At 36.1% G+C, this 19,269-nt stretch overlaps 1 protein-coding gene across 1 annotated transcript in view; it reads right to left on the bottom strand.

Annotated features, from left to right (window-relative positions):
* Positions 1 to 19,269, bottom strand: part of twz (BTB/POZ domain-containing protein twz) — a 77,370-nt gene that overhangs the window by 22,107 nt on the left and 35,994 nt on the right. Inside the window, exons 2-3 of the mRNA XM_031970189.2 lie at positions 7,525 to 7,608; positions 5,630 to 5,833 (exon numbers count right to left, since the gene is read on the bottom strand). Of these exons, the coding sequence (XP_031826049.1) occupies positions 5,630 to 5,833; positions 7,525 to 7,553 (233 nt within the window). The 5' untranslated portion in view covers positions 7,554 to 7,608. The remainder of the gene's footprint in view (positions 1 to 5,629; positions 5,834 to 7,524; positions 7,609 to 19,269) is intronic.

Here is a 19,269-nt window from a genome sequence, read left to right as displayed (position 1 = left end):
TCAAGAAATGTAATGTGTACTTGTCAAACGCAGGGCGAATACATCTAGAGTATATTTTAATGGAAAACCAAAGTGAAACGAGGAAGAATTATATGTTTATCTGAGAAAATAAGGAATTCATTGTTCAAAGAAGTAGTACCATTTCGAGCTTTACGTACGTACGTTTTATTATCGTTTATTAAAGAAAACTGAAGTCACTATCATCTTCAAGGTACAATAGAAAATTTTTTTCTCTTTTTTATGATAATTTTATTAACCCTTTGCACTCGGAAGTATTTCGTTAGCAATACTTAACATTTTCTAACTAGACAAAGACGATGGTTTTTTTTTAATGAATTCAAAGAGAAATCACAGGTAAATTGAGAAACAGAGCTTTTTTATCCCAATATTTCTAATTTTACTACGTCAAATCAAATGGTGACTGAGAGTCACCTCTTAAGTGCAAAGGGTTAAAACGATGATAAATCACACATAATTACAGATGACAGGTACTGCTAGTAAATCTAATTAACTTGGAAGTCATTTTGAAACTAGCAGAGTGACGTTGCACAATCTTTAGAAGAAAACTGCTATTATACTTAAAAAAGTAAATATCTTTCTTATGTTTCTTATGTTAAATGATTGTGTATTATTCCTGACAACTTGTACTTAATAATCTTAAAAAAAAAATTTTCTATTGTACCTTGGAGATGATAGTGATTTCAGTTTTCTTTAACAAACGATAATAAAACGTACGTGATAAAAATTATCGTGAAGCATACGTGGATTACGAAATTGTCACACACAAAGTGAACCACCTATAATTTAGAAGTTGTTACGTTACTTGCGTTCTAATTATATTGATTGAAATACTGTTACATAACTTTGTAAACGTTTCGAAGATTTAACCCTTTCGTACTGAATGGTACCACGGATGTTTTAAATTGTTGGAAAGCTAAGAAACGTCTAAATAAAGGAAAATTGTACCATAGGAGGATCTTTGCTTATGGCTGGCAGCTTAAATACTAACCAGCTGTCAATACATGTGTTTTGGTTGATTAGTGTGTAGCCGTAAATTTGTTTCACAAAATTTCTATTAAAATAAATACATATTCAAGGACGGAAGGGTTAAAGATCAATTTCTTTCTTCTTTAATCATGATGCGACTACAAAAGAACATAGAATTCTAAACAAAATATATTACCAATTACTGTTTTGAATATATAATAACTTAATACATTGTTGACCGGTCACGAGTTAACTCGTATTTGCACTTGCACTAGCCATTTCAATTTTTGAAACGCAAGGCAATATAGAATATCGTGAAAGAAAAATATGGAAAGTTATTTAAAAGATATATCCAAAGTTTCAATTCATTATGTATAAATAAACTATCTTAACGTTTATTTAAATCATTCCACTGTCATTTAATTACGGAATAATAATTGGTGACATGGGATAACTTCCGCGTAAAATTTCCGGTCAACAACGTATTAACAAGATATTCTGCTTTGTGCGTCAACAAGTTTCTACTCGCAACATTGAATCGGAAATTCAATGTCAGCAGAACGTTGAAGAAGACGGTGCATAGAATTGTAAGGAGAGAAAATGAGCCAGTATCCGATCACAACAATCGAAGGCTTTAATCCCAATGATCCCGGCCCGGGAAGATCATAACAGAGTTGTATTATAATATCGTATCCCGTACCTCGCGTAGGTAGATCATTGGCGAACGGTTATCTCGCGTTGCTAATCCATTGTTTCGCGCGGTCAGTTCGCCTAACGGGATCCCCGTATAAATCTTCGCAAGCTCATCGTGCTCGGAAACGAAGGGGAGACCCAGTGACTCAGTTAGCGATTTCGTTAACGCACGCTAACGGAGCCCTGGTTGTCAATTAAAATTAGCTTTCCCATGGATGATCTCGGTCCGATTCGATCCGCTCGCAATCCCGTGCGACTAACGATTCCCTTGGCCGACAGGGGCACCAGATATCCATCCACGTCGAGGTTAGTTAGCGTACGTATGCTCGATCGTAACGAACACTGGCATGAATATCGTTCGATGGCTAACTGTATCGTTGTGACATTCTGTGTACCGTGCTACGCAAGACTCCTCGGGATCGTGCGCCAACTACCGCGCAACAAGTCGATGAGGCTGCCACGCGGAAGAAGCAAGATGGCTACCCTCTATGAAAGTGGATATTCGTATATTGGGAATTTCCTTGGTTCGGTTTAACTTGTTAACTGTGGAATTTAGTTTGAAAAATCTCTCGTTTTGCGCGCGATAAAATGAAAAAATGTGTACTGGTCAAATCCAGGACGAATGCACTTAGGGTATATTTTAATGAAAAACTAAAGCGAAACAAAGAAGAATTATATGTTTATACTGGTTGAATATTGATATGTTTTAGAAGAATTGGCATCTGTATTATGAAAATTGAGATATCACTGTATAAATTTAAAAACAAAACTTTGAAAATACAATTTTTGGTGTATGAGTTTACTACTTTTGCAAAAGAGACAGACAACTAATGACATTGCATCAAATTTAAAATGATAAACTGAACTCATCGCCCGACAGTAACCAGAAATGAATGAAGTACTTTCTAAGACATTTTGATTCTAACATTGCGCAAGAACTGTATTGTACGATTGTATTTAAATCAAGCATCAGTAACATTTTTGAAACAGGTATCAACTGGGCAATTAAATTAATAGAAGCAGCGTTAAGGTACGAGTGATTTTTTTCCACTACGAATTAACACGTTTCTCATCGTTTATTTTCGTAATTAGAAGCATAGAAAATGTCATCTGTGTTGTTACTGGGATCATTCGAGGAGATTAGAGACTCACCGGGCTGCAAAGTGCAGTTGTGCTTTCACGTTACGTCTCTTTTATGCATAAAGTACACGAGTATACCGCAAATAGCCTTTGGACACTGTCGGGCATGGTAACGGTGTGCCTGATTGCGAGCGATATGTTCTGTGAGATATTGCCTGCTACGAACATCCTGGAGCGTTGTCGATGGTCACGTTTCCGCGATCCGGACATCACGCTCCCTTTCTACTCTCTCGCATCGGTATTCTTTCTACGCTGAATATACTGTTTCCATGAAAATCTTGAGCAGTCTCATCGTTTGAAATAAACGATACAATTGTGTGAAATGAGAAATGCATAGATTGGAGTATATTCATCGAAGTATTAACACTAGAACTACCGATCATTTAATACGATTAATATGTAATCCCTATAAAAAATGTAATAATTGATTATTATCAGACATCTGATTCTTCAGACATTTATTATAGTATACAAGTGAAACTATTTGCTTTCAAGATCATTTTGAATATTCAATGCTTTTAAGATATTAATAATTACGAAATAAAAACGTTGAAACCAGTCATTTTGACTGGTATTGTAGTTCTAATGTTAATATATATATATGTACATTAATTTTTAACTACATTCATTTTTATTAATTTTTATTATTTTTATTATATATATAATATAGATATTTATCTATGATAATAAAAATTAATATAGTATATATATGTGTATATAAGAGCATAGAAGCTAATTTGTTGCAGTTAACACATTCACACTGATAGGTGGTCACCTATGATCGGAGTTTTGAAATTGCTTGGAAACAATTACAAGGGGAGAACTGATGTCAAATCGAAATGTTTAGTTACATACTATTTAGTTACTACTAAATAGTATTGTAACATAAGAGCTACGATGTCAGATCATTAATAGTTCATTCCGATACTCTTTGCCTTTGTTAGGAAAGGGTAAGTAACATTATAGGACACGCTTAAAATTCTTATGACGGTCAACTTGTTAAACGGAATTTGTTACCACGTGTTCTCTTCAAACAATCGTCAACAAGATGAAGAAACTAATTTCAACTTTATGAAAGAATATCAATTTTTCCAAGGACGATATAATAAACTGTACCGTAAATATCCATAAATCTAGTGTTAATAAGCACATACCTTACATCGTTCAATTTTAATTTAACTTCGGTAAAGTTATAAATCAAATTTCCCTCGTCGAATATATTACTCTTTGGAAACAAAATCCATCTTTTGGTTGTCAACGTTTCCACATTACTCAAGCGAGCGAGCAGTGAAAAATTTCAGCTATCCCGTTGGAATTCCAACGAGACTCTCGTGTGTCCTGATCAGTGACAAAAATGGTCGAGCCTATCTCGCATTCATTATCGTAGATTTCACTTTTCAGCGCATAATAAATTAGAATGACAGTCGCGTAGTCGTTCGTGGAGCAGAATCGACGAGCTTTCCATGGACTCGCAGGACCGCGTGTGAACTTCTCGCGTATGCACCGACGCGACGCTTGAATCGGTTTCTCGCATGTTCCACGTACATACATACACTGCAAATATTTATGCGACTTCCTACTTTGCTAAAATAATTTCCTTACAACTAAGTCGATAGAATAATTTCCACCACTGTAAAACACATGCATTGAAGAGAAAAATGACACAAAAGTTTCATTGATGCTCAATCTGAAAGAAATTAATACGTCAAGACGAAAATATTATGTCTGAAATATTATATGAATCCGTTTAACACTAAAACTACTGAGTAGTTACAGTGACTTATTTCTAATTTTTTATAAAAAATGGAACAATGGGTTTCTTGAGATTCGAAGGGTGCCTTAGTATTGTATCTGTAAACGCATGGATTTAATTGAAAATCTTTCGCAAGAACGACTTCATAACTTAATACTTACAGAATAAAAATTCTCAAGTGGATCAATTTGACCAGTCCGGTGGTTTTAGTGTTAATAGTTCTTAGCATTAACAGGCCGATGACTCAAGTGTTTTAATCGTATCAAATTTTATTCCCGACTATTCATCAATACGAATTAAGGAAGTCATTCGACGGGATTAGTTCGAACAGTAAGAGATATGAATGAATACAAAACTATAATGGTGTTGGCGTATTCCGTTAGAGATACGCACACCGGCCTTTATAAATTAATCTTCATAAACCTGTCAGAAGCTACCTAATTCAAATCTGCAACGATTAATTTTATATAATCCAATTATACATTTGTTCTTGTTATAGTGGCTGTAATTTAAATAACTAACTACATCTTCAAGGCAATCAAAGTAACATATGTTATAATAAATTAGTATATAGTATACTAGGTAAAAAAGGGTTATCTTCATTTTGTGAAAAGTTTCATCTGCCTTATTCACCAATATCTTAAACTGCTTTAGTATTGAATGCTTCTTAATGCAGAACTGGAAACAAGTAAAGAACACAAATCTAACTGAAAGAACATACAAAAAATACAAGTCTAATTGAAAATAGATTGACAAAATACTTAGATTTCCTAATCCAGGTCGAAATATTCACCAACCGAGATTCTTGCACATCTGCCTATCGCGTGTAAATAAATTTTACATTTACTATAGCGTCTCCGATGTTCAGAAATCACAATTCACAATATGCGCAAGTTTTTTTATTAGAAAGTTCCTCCATCAATTCATATCAATCTGAGAACGTTGATCTTACAGTGGGAGTTCTGACTGTTGAAAGCATTTACTTCCTTGTGTCTCGCATTGTTCAGTCATAAATATTCGAGATGAAAATCAGAATACGCGATTGTGCATGCTTACTTGGTCAACGTTTCCAGCGAGGATGTGTATATGGTGCCGCCTACGTCGATGTGAACCGGAGCCGTGTACCTGGAAGCGGCTGCAACGCAAGGTATCCCGGTCATCTTCTGATTGTAGGCCGGTGCAGCAGGCGTTGGTGGCGTCGGCGACGAGGAATTCGACATTGTGGGCGACGTGGCCGGCGAACTGCTTGGCGACAGCAATCTGACAGATATACTTTCGATATTAGCCGTCATCAGGCACTGTTCCGTCTACGAGGCAGCGAAGTCTACGCCTCGATACTTAGATTCTCGTATTCATTGACGGAGGACGAAGCGACGACCAAACCTTTATCATAGTTTGAGTTATACTTTTTTTTATTCTGCGATCTATTGTTACATTAACGACCGTTGACGTGAATTCATGTCTTTTTAAATTCTATTCTTTCAAAATGCATTCGGCCTTCAATTCACGCGGTACATTTCTGCGCGGTAAATTAGAACACTATATACGTGGTAATTTTTATACACGATCTTAACCCATTTGTATCATTATTGTATACATATGCTCAATTTTTCTGGCCACTATCACCTTCATATTTCTGTATGATACAAATGGGTTAAGTTACGCAATCTGAATTTAGTAACAACGAATAAAAGTTTGGCTATGTGAAGTAAATATGTATTTCTGAAACTTATATCAGCTTGTCTTTTCAGTTTCTGATTTCTCTTGTACCGACAAACTCTATTTATGCGATTTTCATTCTCATAAAACGAATCGTCGAGGAACGGATTTTCGCGTAAATTGGGGGTCAGGTGTATTTGATTCCTCTGATCTTTTACATTTGCGACTTCTTTAACGGAAAGCTCTTTGTTTCAAACGACAGATCGTTACAAGACTAATATTTCACAACAAGTTTTCTGACTTTTATCTCTGTTTTAACATCAGAAATTTGCGATAATTAGCTCAAGATTTTCTTTATTTTCACCCGCAATGAGTATTAGAAAAGCGAAAAATTTGCTGGTTGCGAATGTGTTATTTCAGATTTTCTGTGTCCTTTAAAAAATTTGGGAGCGTCTTCGGATACGCAAATTCTGATTATGATTTGTATTTTTTAATTTGTATTAAATTTACGTATTATTATTGTGTAGTTTATTGTTCAAGTTCAAAGGATATTACTTCGCAGCAAGCAAAGAAATAGGTAATTTGTTAGACAAACAAAATTAGTTTCTTTAGTGGTTCTTTATTTACTAATTTTCAAAAATTATAGACTCGCCCTTTTCATTTAACACTTTTTTAGGGTTATCAATGAGAAGCTTAAACTACGAAAGGATAATAAATGTGACAAGAATGATCAATGAAAATGATCCGATAATGTGTGTCGCTTTCTTTTATAACTGGAATTCAACTCATGTTGTTTTCGGTTACTTGTATTTCTATAAATAATAGATAAAAATTTTACATGCTTCTTATTATTAAAAATCCTTTCTTTAGATCCATTTCTGTGTATGGAAAGAGTTATAATTTTACTCCAATAGATAAGAGTTTTTAAAGAATTGATATTGTAACATTGTGATAGCTTTAAGATTGAAATATATATTAATAAGAATTATAGAGTAAATTACTGTAAAGTATTTAAATTATAATTCTATTTTACACCATCTACTCTTTGAATTATAGTAAAAACACAAACATAATATCGTATAGCGTCTATACGAGCCAATTTTACTCTACTTGGGACCTTGTGTTTGTCACGTGTAACAACGCAAGATATATACCATGGTCTAAGATAAGAAATACTAATATGCTACAGTTTCCTTTGAGATTCCAGAAAAAATGCCACGAGTTCTGTTAATATGGTGCAATATACATCACGTCACTTTTTATGAATCTAGCTTGGATAAGGCTCTATTTACCTCATTTTAATTTGAGCGCTAGGGAACATATTGCGTTGTGCCAGCTCCGCCTTCGCCTCCTTTCCGTCGGCCTCACATTTCCGTCTGTAATTAAAAGTCTACGTTATCTTGGGTACTTCTAACGTAACGTTGCGAAGGAATGCATAATTTTCTTTTAAAAATACAGTAGACCTTCGTCAACGTGGGTTCATTAATCACGGATTTGCAGAGGAAAAATTGTAGCGGTGCTCTTAAAACACGATAAAACTAGTTTGTGTAACTTAGAAAACATGTGTACTTCAGTACGCCATTTTTTTCTTATTTCATCACATTGCTGACGCAAACTTGGAGTAAGTGTTCATTCCTCGTGCAATCAAATATTACCTTACTATTCAGCACAGTGAATGTTCTGTACCTGAATAGTCGTTTAAAATGCTTTTAGAGTAAAATACTTAAAAATGAATTGAAAATAAAGTAGTAGAAACACATCAGTTAAGTATTAACCATTTTTTAGTACATTTTATGTTATGACAACTTCTTTATCTAATCATAAACTATGTGCCATAACGGAATTGTTTAACAATATAAATGACAAGAAAAGAATTATCCAAGAATCTTGAAAAAAGCTGTATTTTTTCTTGAAGAGAATCCATGTATTCTGATTTTTTCTTCTTGCAGGCTTTTTCTATGTCAGCAGCCACGATTAAATAAAATATCATTTTACAACGTAAAAATTTATATTCATTTAAATAATATAGTGTTAGAATGTAGCAATTGATATCTTTTCCTTTGACAATAGTTATTTATCAAATAACTGTAACAAGTCTCCACAAGATTTAAGAAACACTATATATACAGTGGAACTCTGTATATATGCATCTGTAAGACGGAAGACACGATAGTTTATTTATATAATTGAATGGCTCATATAATAGAATTTTACCAAATCTCCCCACTACCTATATTTATCAGTTCGGATCACAAGAGCTAAGAAAAAAACTAGAGTCCAACAAGTATATGTATTCGTATTCTACATACGGGTTACCTAAATTCAAATATATAAATCGTGAATGACGTATCGTACGCGTAATGTATAAAAATAACGATAACGTTGTGTCAATAATTTATTCAGAAGCAATTAGTAATCCTTACAATCAGTAATACTTTATTAACCGTATGAGTGCCACGGGTCTTTGCAAAAATCCAGTCGAAAAATACCTACTTTTGCATTAAAAAATGTTAAATAGTGCGATCGTTCCATTTTTCCATTTCTAAGCAGATAATAACAAAAATAAAACTAAATGATTAGAATGAACACAAATGAATAAACTTAGTTTGGTTCTACGAACCGATAGGTTGATATTTTTAGGTAAAAATCATTCTCTCCCCCACAGTTATTCTTCTCACTCATACTCTCACCGAACTCTCAAACACACCCCTTCGAAGCCTAACTGGAAACCTTGAGCCTGCGACGTCGTGCAGACCACTTTCCCTCGACCGTTATTGTTGCTCTTTTATTGCTCTTCGCACACACTCATTCTCGCATTGACTAATCTTAAAAATATCCTAAAACTACGCTACAAATTCTAGACACTACACTTCTGAACCCAGTTCAATCCACCGATGCTCTCGATTTTCATCAGATCTCATCCCGCCTCCATACAAAACAGAAAGAACCGATCCCCGGAATGCGTAACTAATGCCTTCGCGGCAGCTTTCTCCGTAACGCTGAATCAGTGTCACGTTCCTCTCCTGTTTTTGCATTCGCCTCGACATCGCGACAATTGGCTTTCCATGGCGTCGCGTCGCCGCCGATACAAAAGTCGCCGGGGAAAGCTCCGGTTGGAGCACGCCCGGCCGCGCGCGTTGCAGCGAGCGTGACGCGCGCGAGCGGGATTCGTAAAAGTACCCTCGGTGCACGGTCGCACACGTGGTCAGTGCAAGCGTATTTTCCAGGATACCCATTTCTTTCGTTTTTCTTGGCAGCGACGGCTCGGTCGTCGACGGTTCGTTGGCCGGACACCGTGACTGCTATTTAGAAGTCAAAACGGTGTTCAGCCGCGACTGACATTAGCACGGAACTTTCCCCTGTAACGAGGTCGCGCTCGCGCCGATTGAAATCGGCGCGGGGAGCTCGATTTAATTTATCGACCCACACGGTTGGTCGCGGGCGACGATAAACGCTGATTTAACGGGGCATTGTTTTTGGCCGAGCCGACGACCCGGAACGGCCCCGAACCCGCCCCTTCGATTACTGTAAGCGGTACGTTGTATCGTAATTTTCATATATATTAATAAGGCAATTAACGGGACAATGTTTAACGAACAGCCGAGGGAAAATCAAATTGTGCCTCGGTACGAGAGGAGGCGGTGTTGGGGGTTTGGACACCGGTTTAAAGGGATTCCGGTCTCTTTTCTAGGTTGTTTATACACGGTACCTTTGGTGCTTTGTGTCGTGGCCGTTCATTAGGCTGTTCCTCTTTGAATAATGTGTTATGCGACCGGATTATTTGGTGAAATGGATAAATTGAATCCCTTGTAACGTCGACTATGATAAGCAGTAAAGAACTGTATTTGTTAAACAGGAATATTATTCGTTCCTTCTATATCGCAGTGAAAAATAATTTAGAAAACAATGTAGAATTAAGAATGAACTATGTTTTGAATTACCAACACTGATCTTCCGATGTTACTAGTACAGCATGCGTTAGGGCGTTATAACCGATTAAACATTAGACAAGACAAACCAGTAACGAAATAAGTGATTAAATTAAATAAAAGAAACTTTATTCGACCCTAGAAAAATACTCTCTGCTCTAATTCCCCTTGGAAAATGGATCAAACATACGATGTCAAACAAATTGTAGCACTAAATCAATTAGACTCGGCCGAACCGCTGATCGTTCCGACCGCGTGAAATCGGTTCCGGGGTTAGGCTTTCGCAGGTAGGTATAAATCATTCCAGGACGCGGTAACGTTAGCCTGCGCCGTATAAACATCAATAAACACGAGGCTGTGTATCGCGGGGTATTAAAGAACCAAGCCAAAGTACCATCGACCACGAAACTCGAGAAGGAAAGAAGGTTCTCGTCGTCGCCGCGATATTTATTTCCAGCCTGTGAGCCAGAGTTCCTGCGACGTCGATGAGGAGGAAGGCGAAGGGGGATCTCTGGTTTCCCTTTTCTCCTCCTCTTCGTCCTCTTCGTCCTCTCTTTCTTCTTCTTCTCGGCCTGATCCGCGGTACACCGGCATGAGTTGCGGCGCATTGCCGCGAGGACCGCGCGAAACGCGATGCAAAGTCTTTTCATGGCTGAGCCGAGAGAGTTCGCCGCGCAACCCGCGTCCTCTCGACGTTGGTTTGCGGCTACGCCAATACTCCGCTGGTCCAACATCCGTTTAGGGGTTACGTCGTTTTCAGTGGATCTGAACGAACGGTGTTCCCGCGAATTTCTTACGACAAAACGGCGTGCTAAATTGTAGCGACTCTTTTGTCGTGGATGAAACATCTTTTGAGATTTGAGAAACCCGTTTTTCGTGGGCGTGTATTTGTCAGCGGGGCAAATAAGGTCATTCTTATTCGTTTTTACCGTTCCATGCTGGTACTAATGGTTTTCATTTTCTCAACGCAACGTTGAGAAACGAATAACTATTTTATTCTAGAAGCTATTTTCTTCTAGGAGATTCGATAACAATTGTAGTCTTGGTTGTGAGTGTTTTTCATTTCAATTTCTCATCAGTAAACGACAGTGAACAATTTTTTCCATTAATTCCTGCGAGCTGGGGTTAAGTAAGTTTCTTCTATTATGAATTTTATTACCGTGATATTAATATAGAAACTAGTTTGAATTTCAAATTATTTACTGTATTGTGTACTATGCTATTACGAGTACTATGAAATGCGCAGTGTAGCTAATTATTTCAATAGTACGTATTTGTTGTTTACAATTAATTTAGGTTCAATTCTTTCGTAATTAGCGAGTTTCAAAGCTGAAAACTCTGAAACTGTTACAGTGTACAAGATTTCTACTTTATTTTTTATTTCATATACATACCGGCACTTTATATGCACCTATCTCTACAGTAACTGATGAAATAACTGGCTATAAAACAAATTAAACGAAAGATTGATTAACCAAACAGTGTAAGAATGCTGAATTTTTAGTCAAATTTTAAAACTGGTCATATGACCGGTCGTGGCACATTAGTGTTAATATATCTCAAAATTTCTGTTACCCCGACATATTGTTCTATACTATGTAAAAAAAGGACATTTTCCCGTTAACTTTAAATTAAATTAAACTAAATTAAATTAAATTAAATTAAATTAAATATAACTTTCACTTTCGAGATGCTACCGGGTCTACTAGTCTCAATAAAATCCAGGATACTAGAGACGATTTACATGTACACAGCTTCCTTCGATTAATAGAATCATAATGGGCGACCTAATTGGCCTGCATCTTAATCTCCGACGTGAACTACAGTCGAAGAAGAAAATACATGTACCTTCAAACCGAGAAAGTTCGCATGTAACGAAACGTCACGATAAATAATCGAATCGCAACGATACCGACTCAAAGAGGATCGTTCCGGCAACGATCATCACGATCGAATCGCCTCCAGGCTACCGATGGACGCGCATGCAAGACTCTGTAATAAAGATACACGGTACAATCATACGCGTAATTAACCTGCATCGTGATTGCGCAGTAAATTGCGCTCGAAAATGCTCTAAAAGAGGTTAATTATCGGAACACGCTACTCTATATCCCGTTCATCCTCAGCTTCTAATCCGTTTCAGATGTATCATTAAATGTATCGCATCGTGTGCATCTGTTGATGGCGCAGATGCAGAATCCTTTTACTTCGAATAGACGGTATCGATAGGCCTGCGATAAATTACAAAGAAAAGTGAAAAAAATATTGACTGGAGAAAGTAGAGGAGAATCGTGACGCTGATTTCAGCGATGGCTGTCGCGGCGGTTTAGCACTGTGCGTAATGGAGAGTGGAGCAAAAAGACATCTGGATACCGTTGAGAGCTCGCTTGATGTCTAGCGGGACGACGCAGGGAAGAGAGGGGTCTTTCGCTGAGTGTTTCGTTGATAGTTTTATTGGTTACGTGTAACTGTATTGACTAATAGTATATTAGCATCGAAAATCAGATGAGAACAGATAAAAACTAATTAATTAGACCCCTTTTTTTAGCCTGGCCATCAAGTGATCTCTTAACATTATGTACCATCGCGATGTGAATGATGATAGTGCCATACAGACTGCTTACACTTTTCATCTAACCCCTTATCATACGATATCACGTCTCGCGAGATTTCGAATAGAATTGAACAAACAAGTGTCACTCAACTATTTCAAGTCCGAATTGAATATTATTTTTCTGTTATTAATTGTACTTCAGAGTAAACAAGAACATAGGATAGAATTTTTCTCTTTTTTTAATGAGTTGTGAACATTCAACTAGCTCTGTTGTGCACAATTGGTAAAGAAATCATAGGGTAAAGAGTTAACACTGAAATGGTATACACCCGTCCCTTCATTTACGCGACACTTCTTTTACGTGAGTTTCTTACGTACGCGGTAAATTATAATACTATTTACGCGGTACTGTGTATAAACGACATGAATTTAATGATATCAAATAAAATTTACTTTTGTTTTCTGAAATGTCATTATTATTCTTTTTTTATTAAGTTATATAAAATAAGTATGTGTTCCGAAAATTTATACCAGCTTTCCTTTCCAATATTGTGTTTTCCTTTTTACTAACAGATTCTACTTACGTGATTTTCGAGGGGCGGGTGTATGTATGTGTGTATCTACGTACCTAACACATTCATGATCGAATATAATTTCCTACAGTTTACAGCTAAATATCGCAAGCGTCTGTTATTCGAATGTGTATGAATATCACAAACATATAATAAAACTATGTTGTCAATGCTTGTTACAGATTTTGAAATCATGTAGGATTAAGTGACCAACGTTCGTCTAAAAATGCATTATGGACTAAGTTACTAACATTCTGTTAAAATGATTCATGTAGCCGATCTCGAATGAGTTAAAATGCGTCGTCATGGTGTCAATAACTACCGGCTTTATTGCATTCGTGATGGAAAACTAGAAAAATTTGTAACTTATGTTTGTGACAGATATAGAGTGTGTCTTGTAACTAATGGTATAATTGAGGATGATTGATTTTATATAAAAAATTATTTAAAAATGTAAAACATTTTTTTATTTAAGATTTCTTCCAGTTAATGAAAATTAATATTTATAAAGAATATATTCACTCGGTTACCTTGACCAAACAGAGGTAGTACAATCGACACTAAGTTATTCTGTATGCAAAAATAACTCAAAAATGTACAATCAAATCTTTTATTTTAAATCTTGCTTTCAAGGAAATCCAGTTTGAAAATTTAACGAACGCGCTTGCACTTGACTAACTGTCGGCAGAATACCCTCGAGTTCGATGTACCAAAAAATGAGGTACCGAATAAAACAAATGCGTTCTACATTTTTTACTTCTTTTCACGTGTAGACTAACCTCCTATCAATTGTACCATCAGTTTGCAGTTGGAAATTAGCCAAGTGCAGCTGCTCTGGACAAATACACACATTTGATTTTCTCGAGAACGAAGTCTCAAATAAAAAAACAGTATTTGATTGATGCGTAAACAAATACCGTTTCGACAACTATTTACATCAGCGATTCCTCATCGATTTAAATAACCTTAAAATATATTATCAATAATTTTTCTAAATATGTAATTTTATATTTTTACGAATATCTGGAAAACTAAGGCCTAGCGGTAGTAACATGTATAGTGAAAAGTTGCTTAGAATAATGACCTTGACAACATATTTCAATGTTATTCAAATCGATGAAGAATAGCAGAAGTAAATAATTACCACCGTTTCTCTTAAAAATCAACACTTTTTATTAAATAAATAATGTAATACTTTCAATCAACAATATGTTCCCACCGAAAACTTGTCTATCCAATACGTATGCTTGCACATTAATTTTTCTCGCGTGATCGCACTTTTTCCTATTGAATCATCAATTGCTGTATACTCTGGACATTATAAAATGCGCCAAGATACAAATTATCAGCATCGGTTTGTCTTGTTCCTGATTTCCATATCGAGTTTCAATGAACAGTTAGACAGTCCTGGGAGCTAGGGCTTCTATCGTGACCCGTAGAACACACGGAAGTGGAAATCGGCCGATGCAGAATAGCAGACAACATAGTAGCTTGTAACGGAAGAACGCGTATTCTTAATACGAGGTGGTCGCAGTCACTTTGTCGTGTTCCTCGCGACAGTTGTGTGCACAGCGCGGGGCAGCAACGTGTTCCAAGTGACCAGCTGCATGCACGTGTGCTGGCAAGATGAGCGTCGCCCGAGGGCCCGACGAGAAGGCGTCTAACACGTTCTGAGGACACGCGCGTGTCCTCAGCGCGTGTACGACGTCGCAAGCTAGAAGTCTGCTGGTAAGTTTGCGTGGACGCTGGACCGACCGCCTCCGGCCGTCGTCGTATGTAAATTCGCCTCTTGTCGGCCAATCGACTACGCGTTTCCGGAAAACGTGTCGTTGCGCCTGAAAATTCGCGACAAGCCATCATCGCGTTTATTCGGAATTCCTTGCGGTTTCAGGAAGAAATTTTTCAGCAATTTACATTTTCGATTAAGCGTCAGGCGAATGACTAATGTGACAATATATCTTCGTATTTTAGAGAATATTCTTGAAGATATGAATCATCATAAAATGAAACATGTCAGCAAATATAATACCGTGTTCATCATTATTACTCTTAATTTTGAAAATTACAATATTCTGTAGATTAATGTTTCTGGCTGAATAAATGTTACTCGCTTAACCAAGTTTAAAAGGCCTCAGGCACAATTAATATTCAGACGACTCATCTGTTTACAACAACAAACTGTACAAACATCATAAAGTTTTCAAGCACACACATTTGTATTTGATTTCACCGTACCAATTGACAAATTAATAGCAATCTAATTCCCCCACAAAATCTGTCGACACTCACCGTGTTGATTAGCGTTTAACCTCGGCGCTAAACACCGATTCCGAAAGTTCAACTTTTATGACTTAATTATAACAGCAAAGACATCTGCCCAGCAGTAATGAATTCGCGTTAAGAGCAGCGACTGGAACGGGCCGAACCAATGGCGGAGGAAGGGGTTAAGCAACCTCGTACTCTCGCCCGGCGACCGCCTGATTATCCTCGCTGCTTGCTGCTCGCTGCTCGCTCTTCGAAAAAAAGTCTTCGGCGCGATAGCCGCCATGAGGAGTCCTGACTTCTGGCATTAACGTCACCGGAGGCGATTTAAATAATACTATTCGCGAAAGAAAATGAGGCATTTTCGAATTTGCATCTGTTAAGGCCGCGGGCCACCAGTGTCCTCAACGGTCGCCGGGCTTGCAGGCTCCGGCTCCTTTTCTTGTACCATTCCGTCGCAATGGACTACCAGAAGTCCAGACGCGTGTGTGTACATGTACAGTCTGTCTCACAATAGAGCATACTATCGTTAGCTACGAAACTTCATGCGTAATGGGAGGGGGGTGGTGGAGATTCTGAAAATCTACGAAATTTATGAAATTTGGTGCTTGACACCTTGACTGCTAAGTAAACAGTCATCAAAACTATTATGCAGTTGAAGTAATTTCCTTAATAAAGCAGAAACTACAAAGTCAAGATTTATTATGACAATTGTTCTACTCTCTTTCTTATATCTCATATATCCAACGAAATTTGATTCATTCGATACGATGCACAGTGTGTATTCTATACTGACAAAACCTAAAAATTCGACTATTTACATAATTAAATTTGGAGGTTACTAATCTGTTGCTAAGTCGTCCCTGCTATACTAAATGGTTTTTATTACAAAAATTAGTGAATGATAACCACTGTTTAGCATGCGTAAGGATTGCCCTACATACATTCCGGGTTTACTACGTATTTATATTTTTACCTTGTATTCATTATTAAATAAGTTTGTACAGACTTTTAATAATGGAAAATATTCTCTGAAGCTGAAAATCTGATTTCACATAATTTTGTACAAATAAATTCCGTTTTTCTATTTACATAATATTGGAATCGAAACGCAAAGTATCCATTGTCATTTTAAAAACTTCACAACATCCCTATAATGTAAAGAAATAAAACCACCGAATATGTGTAGCTCTATATCTTACAACCTTCGTCTGAAGCATTTTCTTGTATTACTCATACTTTTTGAGTTATTGAGTTTTGCCCAGAAAACGAGCGTTTGGTCACACTGTGCATCACCGAGAAAATAAATGTTTAAGTTTATGTAAGAAATGGTATCATCGGAATGATGGCAATCCGTTAATTCCGCAGAGTGTTAATTACAGAAAATTCTGATAATTAACTTGTCGTTTGTTATATTATACTTATTATATTAAGTGAGTTCACAACAATATTGCAAGACATAACAGAGGTTTGGTGAAATCAGATATAGCAGTGTAACGTTCGTGTTCGTGATTCGTCTCGAATTTAGACGGTGAATCTAAATCGGTGAAAAAATGTTATCGGTAAGTTTGTTCGGGATTCTGGTTAGGTAAGATTTGAGAAATATTAGTAGGACTTTAACTGTTTACTCTAGGAAATTGATAATCAAGATTCAAAATTACCACTTCAAATTCAGATTATGCTAGAAATAATATTAGATGCGTTGACATATAGCAGGAAATGTATACAGAACTCTCGCACATACGTTCTTTTGTAATATCTGTAAAATTGTCAGTATTCTTTTGATCACAGTAATGAACAGCTATCAAAGTAAAAATATCGAAGTCATTAATGTACAAACTGATTATCGTGAAATGGTATCACAGTATTTGACTAGTTGTCGCAGCCCAATGCAAATCCAATGAATAATATTTCTTGTGAAAAATGGATTAAAAGTAAAATATATTCTATATTTGAAAAATGCGAAGGACGTTTTCTTGAGCACGTTGAATTATTAAAGAACACGTACATATATCAATACGTTTTCCAGCAATAATCAATATTCATAGGAAATTTAATTAATTGTTGTGTCAAAGCGTGTTAGTGTTTCAGCCCTTTGCACTTAACAGGCGACTCCCAATCAGTTTGATTCAACAATGTTATTAAGACTGATATTTAACATTCAATTCGTTTAATTTATGTGTAACTTCTCTTCGAATTAATTGTAAAAAATGTTACTTATATCTAAAAAAACGTTAAATATTTTTAACAAACCACTTTCCAGTGTAAAGAGTCAAATGTACTTTTAATACAAATGCAATTTTTTACAAATATATTAATTTTGCAGAGAAACGACCAGCTTGCTGGATAGACTGTATGTACGTGAACGAGTCCTGAGTTTCCTGAATTTATAAACTTGTGTACGGTTTGCGTGTGCGTGTGACGTTGACCCTGAAGCGCCAGCCGAGTTCTCGGGTAGGGTTAACCGGGCTTCCGGGGACGCTGCGTGCTCCCTGCCTATGCGGATGCCTTTGTCCACGCGAATATTACGCCCTGAATATTTGAACGGCCCTAATGAACGTTGTTAAGCGAGAAAGAAAATTCGGCGAAACCGACGTGGACGTTGATAGCGATTCACGTCCCGGCTCCGGTTAATTTTCCTTTTCGGGAGGACATTTTGGGGAGCCCGAGGACTCGATTCATTTTGGTTCCCTTGAAAGGGAGAATTATGAAACTGGCAAGATTATATTAGTACTTGGATAGAATGAATACTTGAGCTTTCTTTTTATTTATTAACACTAACCATACTAGCAGTTTGTATATACTTATCCTATCGTAACCAGTAAAATAACTGGCTACAAAAGAAAGGTAAACAAGTTAGGTGATACATGTTTCCTAGTGAAAACAAACAAAAGGAAAGATAACAATGGAAAACTGATTAATTTAACATATTCTGTGTCACTGGAAATTTTTGTTATATTTTGCTTATATATTTTTTTGCTTATAGATTTTTATATATTTTGATATCATTTCTTTACGTTTCTACGTGTTAACAATATAGAAATTGATATAAATCTAAATCAACTAAAGACAATGCAGAATTTTTAATCAAATTTTAGAGTCGGTCATTTGACCAGTTCGCGGTAGGGTGTAGTGTTAAAGGGGTTATGTTGTAATAAATATTAGTTATTGAAATGAGAAGATATATGTTGGTTATTAACTGTTAATATAGCTTTTATTTTTATTTTCTTGGCTTAGTCTAATTTGGAGTATAAAATGAATTTTTATAAAGAATTTGCAGGGAACATGTGGTCAAAATGTTTTGCGTATTGATATACTACTTATATTGCCAGTGACGTTTTTATGTTAGATGAATTGAAAACATTTCTTTTATTAATGTATTCAATATTTTTAAAGATATAAATGTTACAAGCTGAAGATATGAAATGTTTATAGTCGTGTTAAGATATGGAATATCAGTTATTATTAAATGCTGATGAATTCAAGTGCGTTTAATAACGATTAGTTATAAAACTTATGAATTATTCAGTGTTGAGTAACCAATGATAGAATGCAAATAACAGTTAAAACTTTCAAGTATGGTAGATTATAGAAACAAAACAAAATCAACAAATGAGTTTATAATCCATAGCATATAATTATATAAAATAATACTGAAAACATGATGATTCAATTACAATCCTGGTGCTCAAATAATTCATTTTAATGAACTGGGCTTTT

Source organism: Nomia melanderi, chromosome 7, assembly GCF_051020985.1.
Source record: "Nomia melanderi isolate GNS246 chromosome 7, iyNomMela1, whole genome shotgun sequence".
In the NCBI taxonomy this organism is placed as follows: Eukaryota; Metazoa; Arthropoda; class Insecta; order Hymenoptera; family Halictidae; genus Nomia; species Nomia melanderi.
Note: the sequence above shows the minus strand (reverse complement) of the source record. Positions and strands in the feature narration are given on the sequence as shown.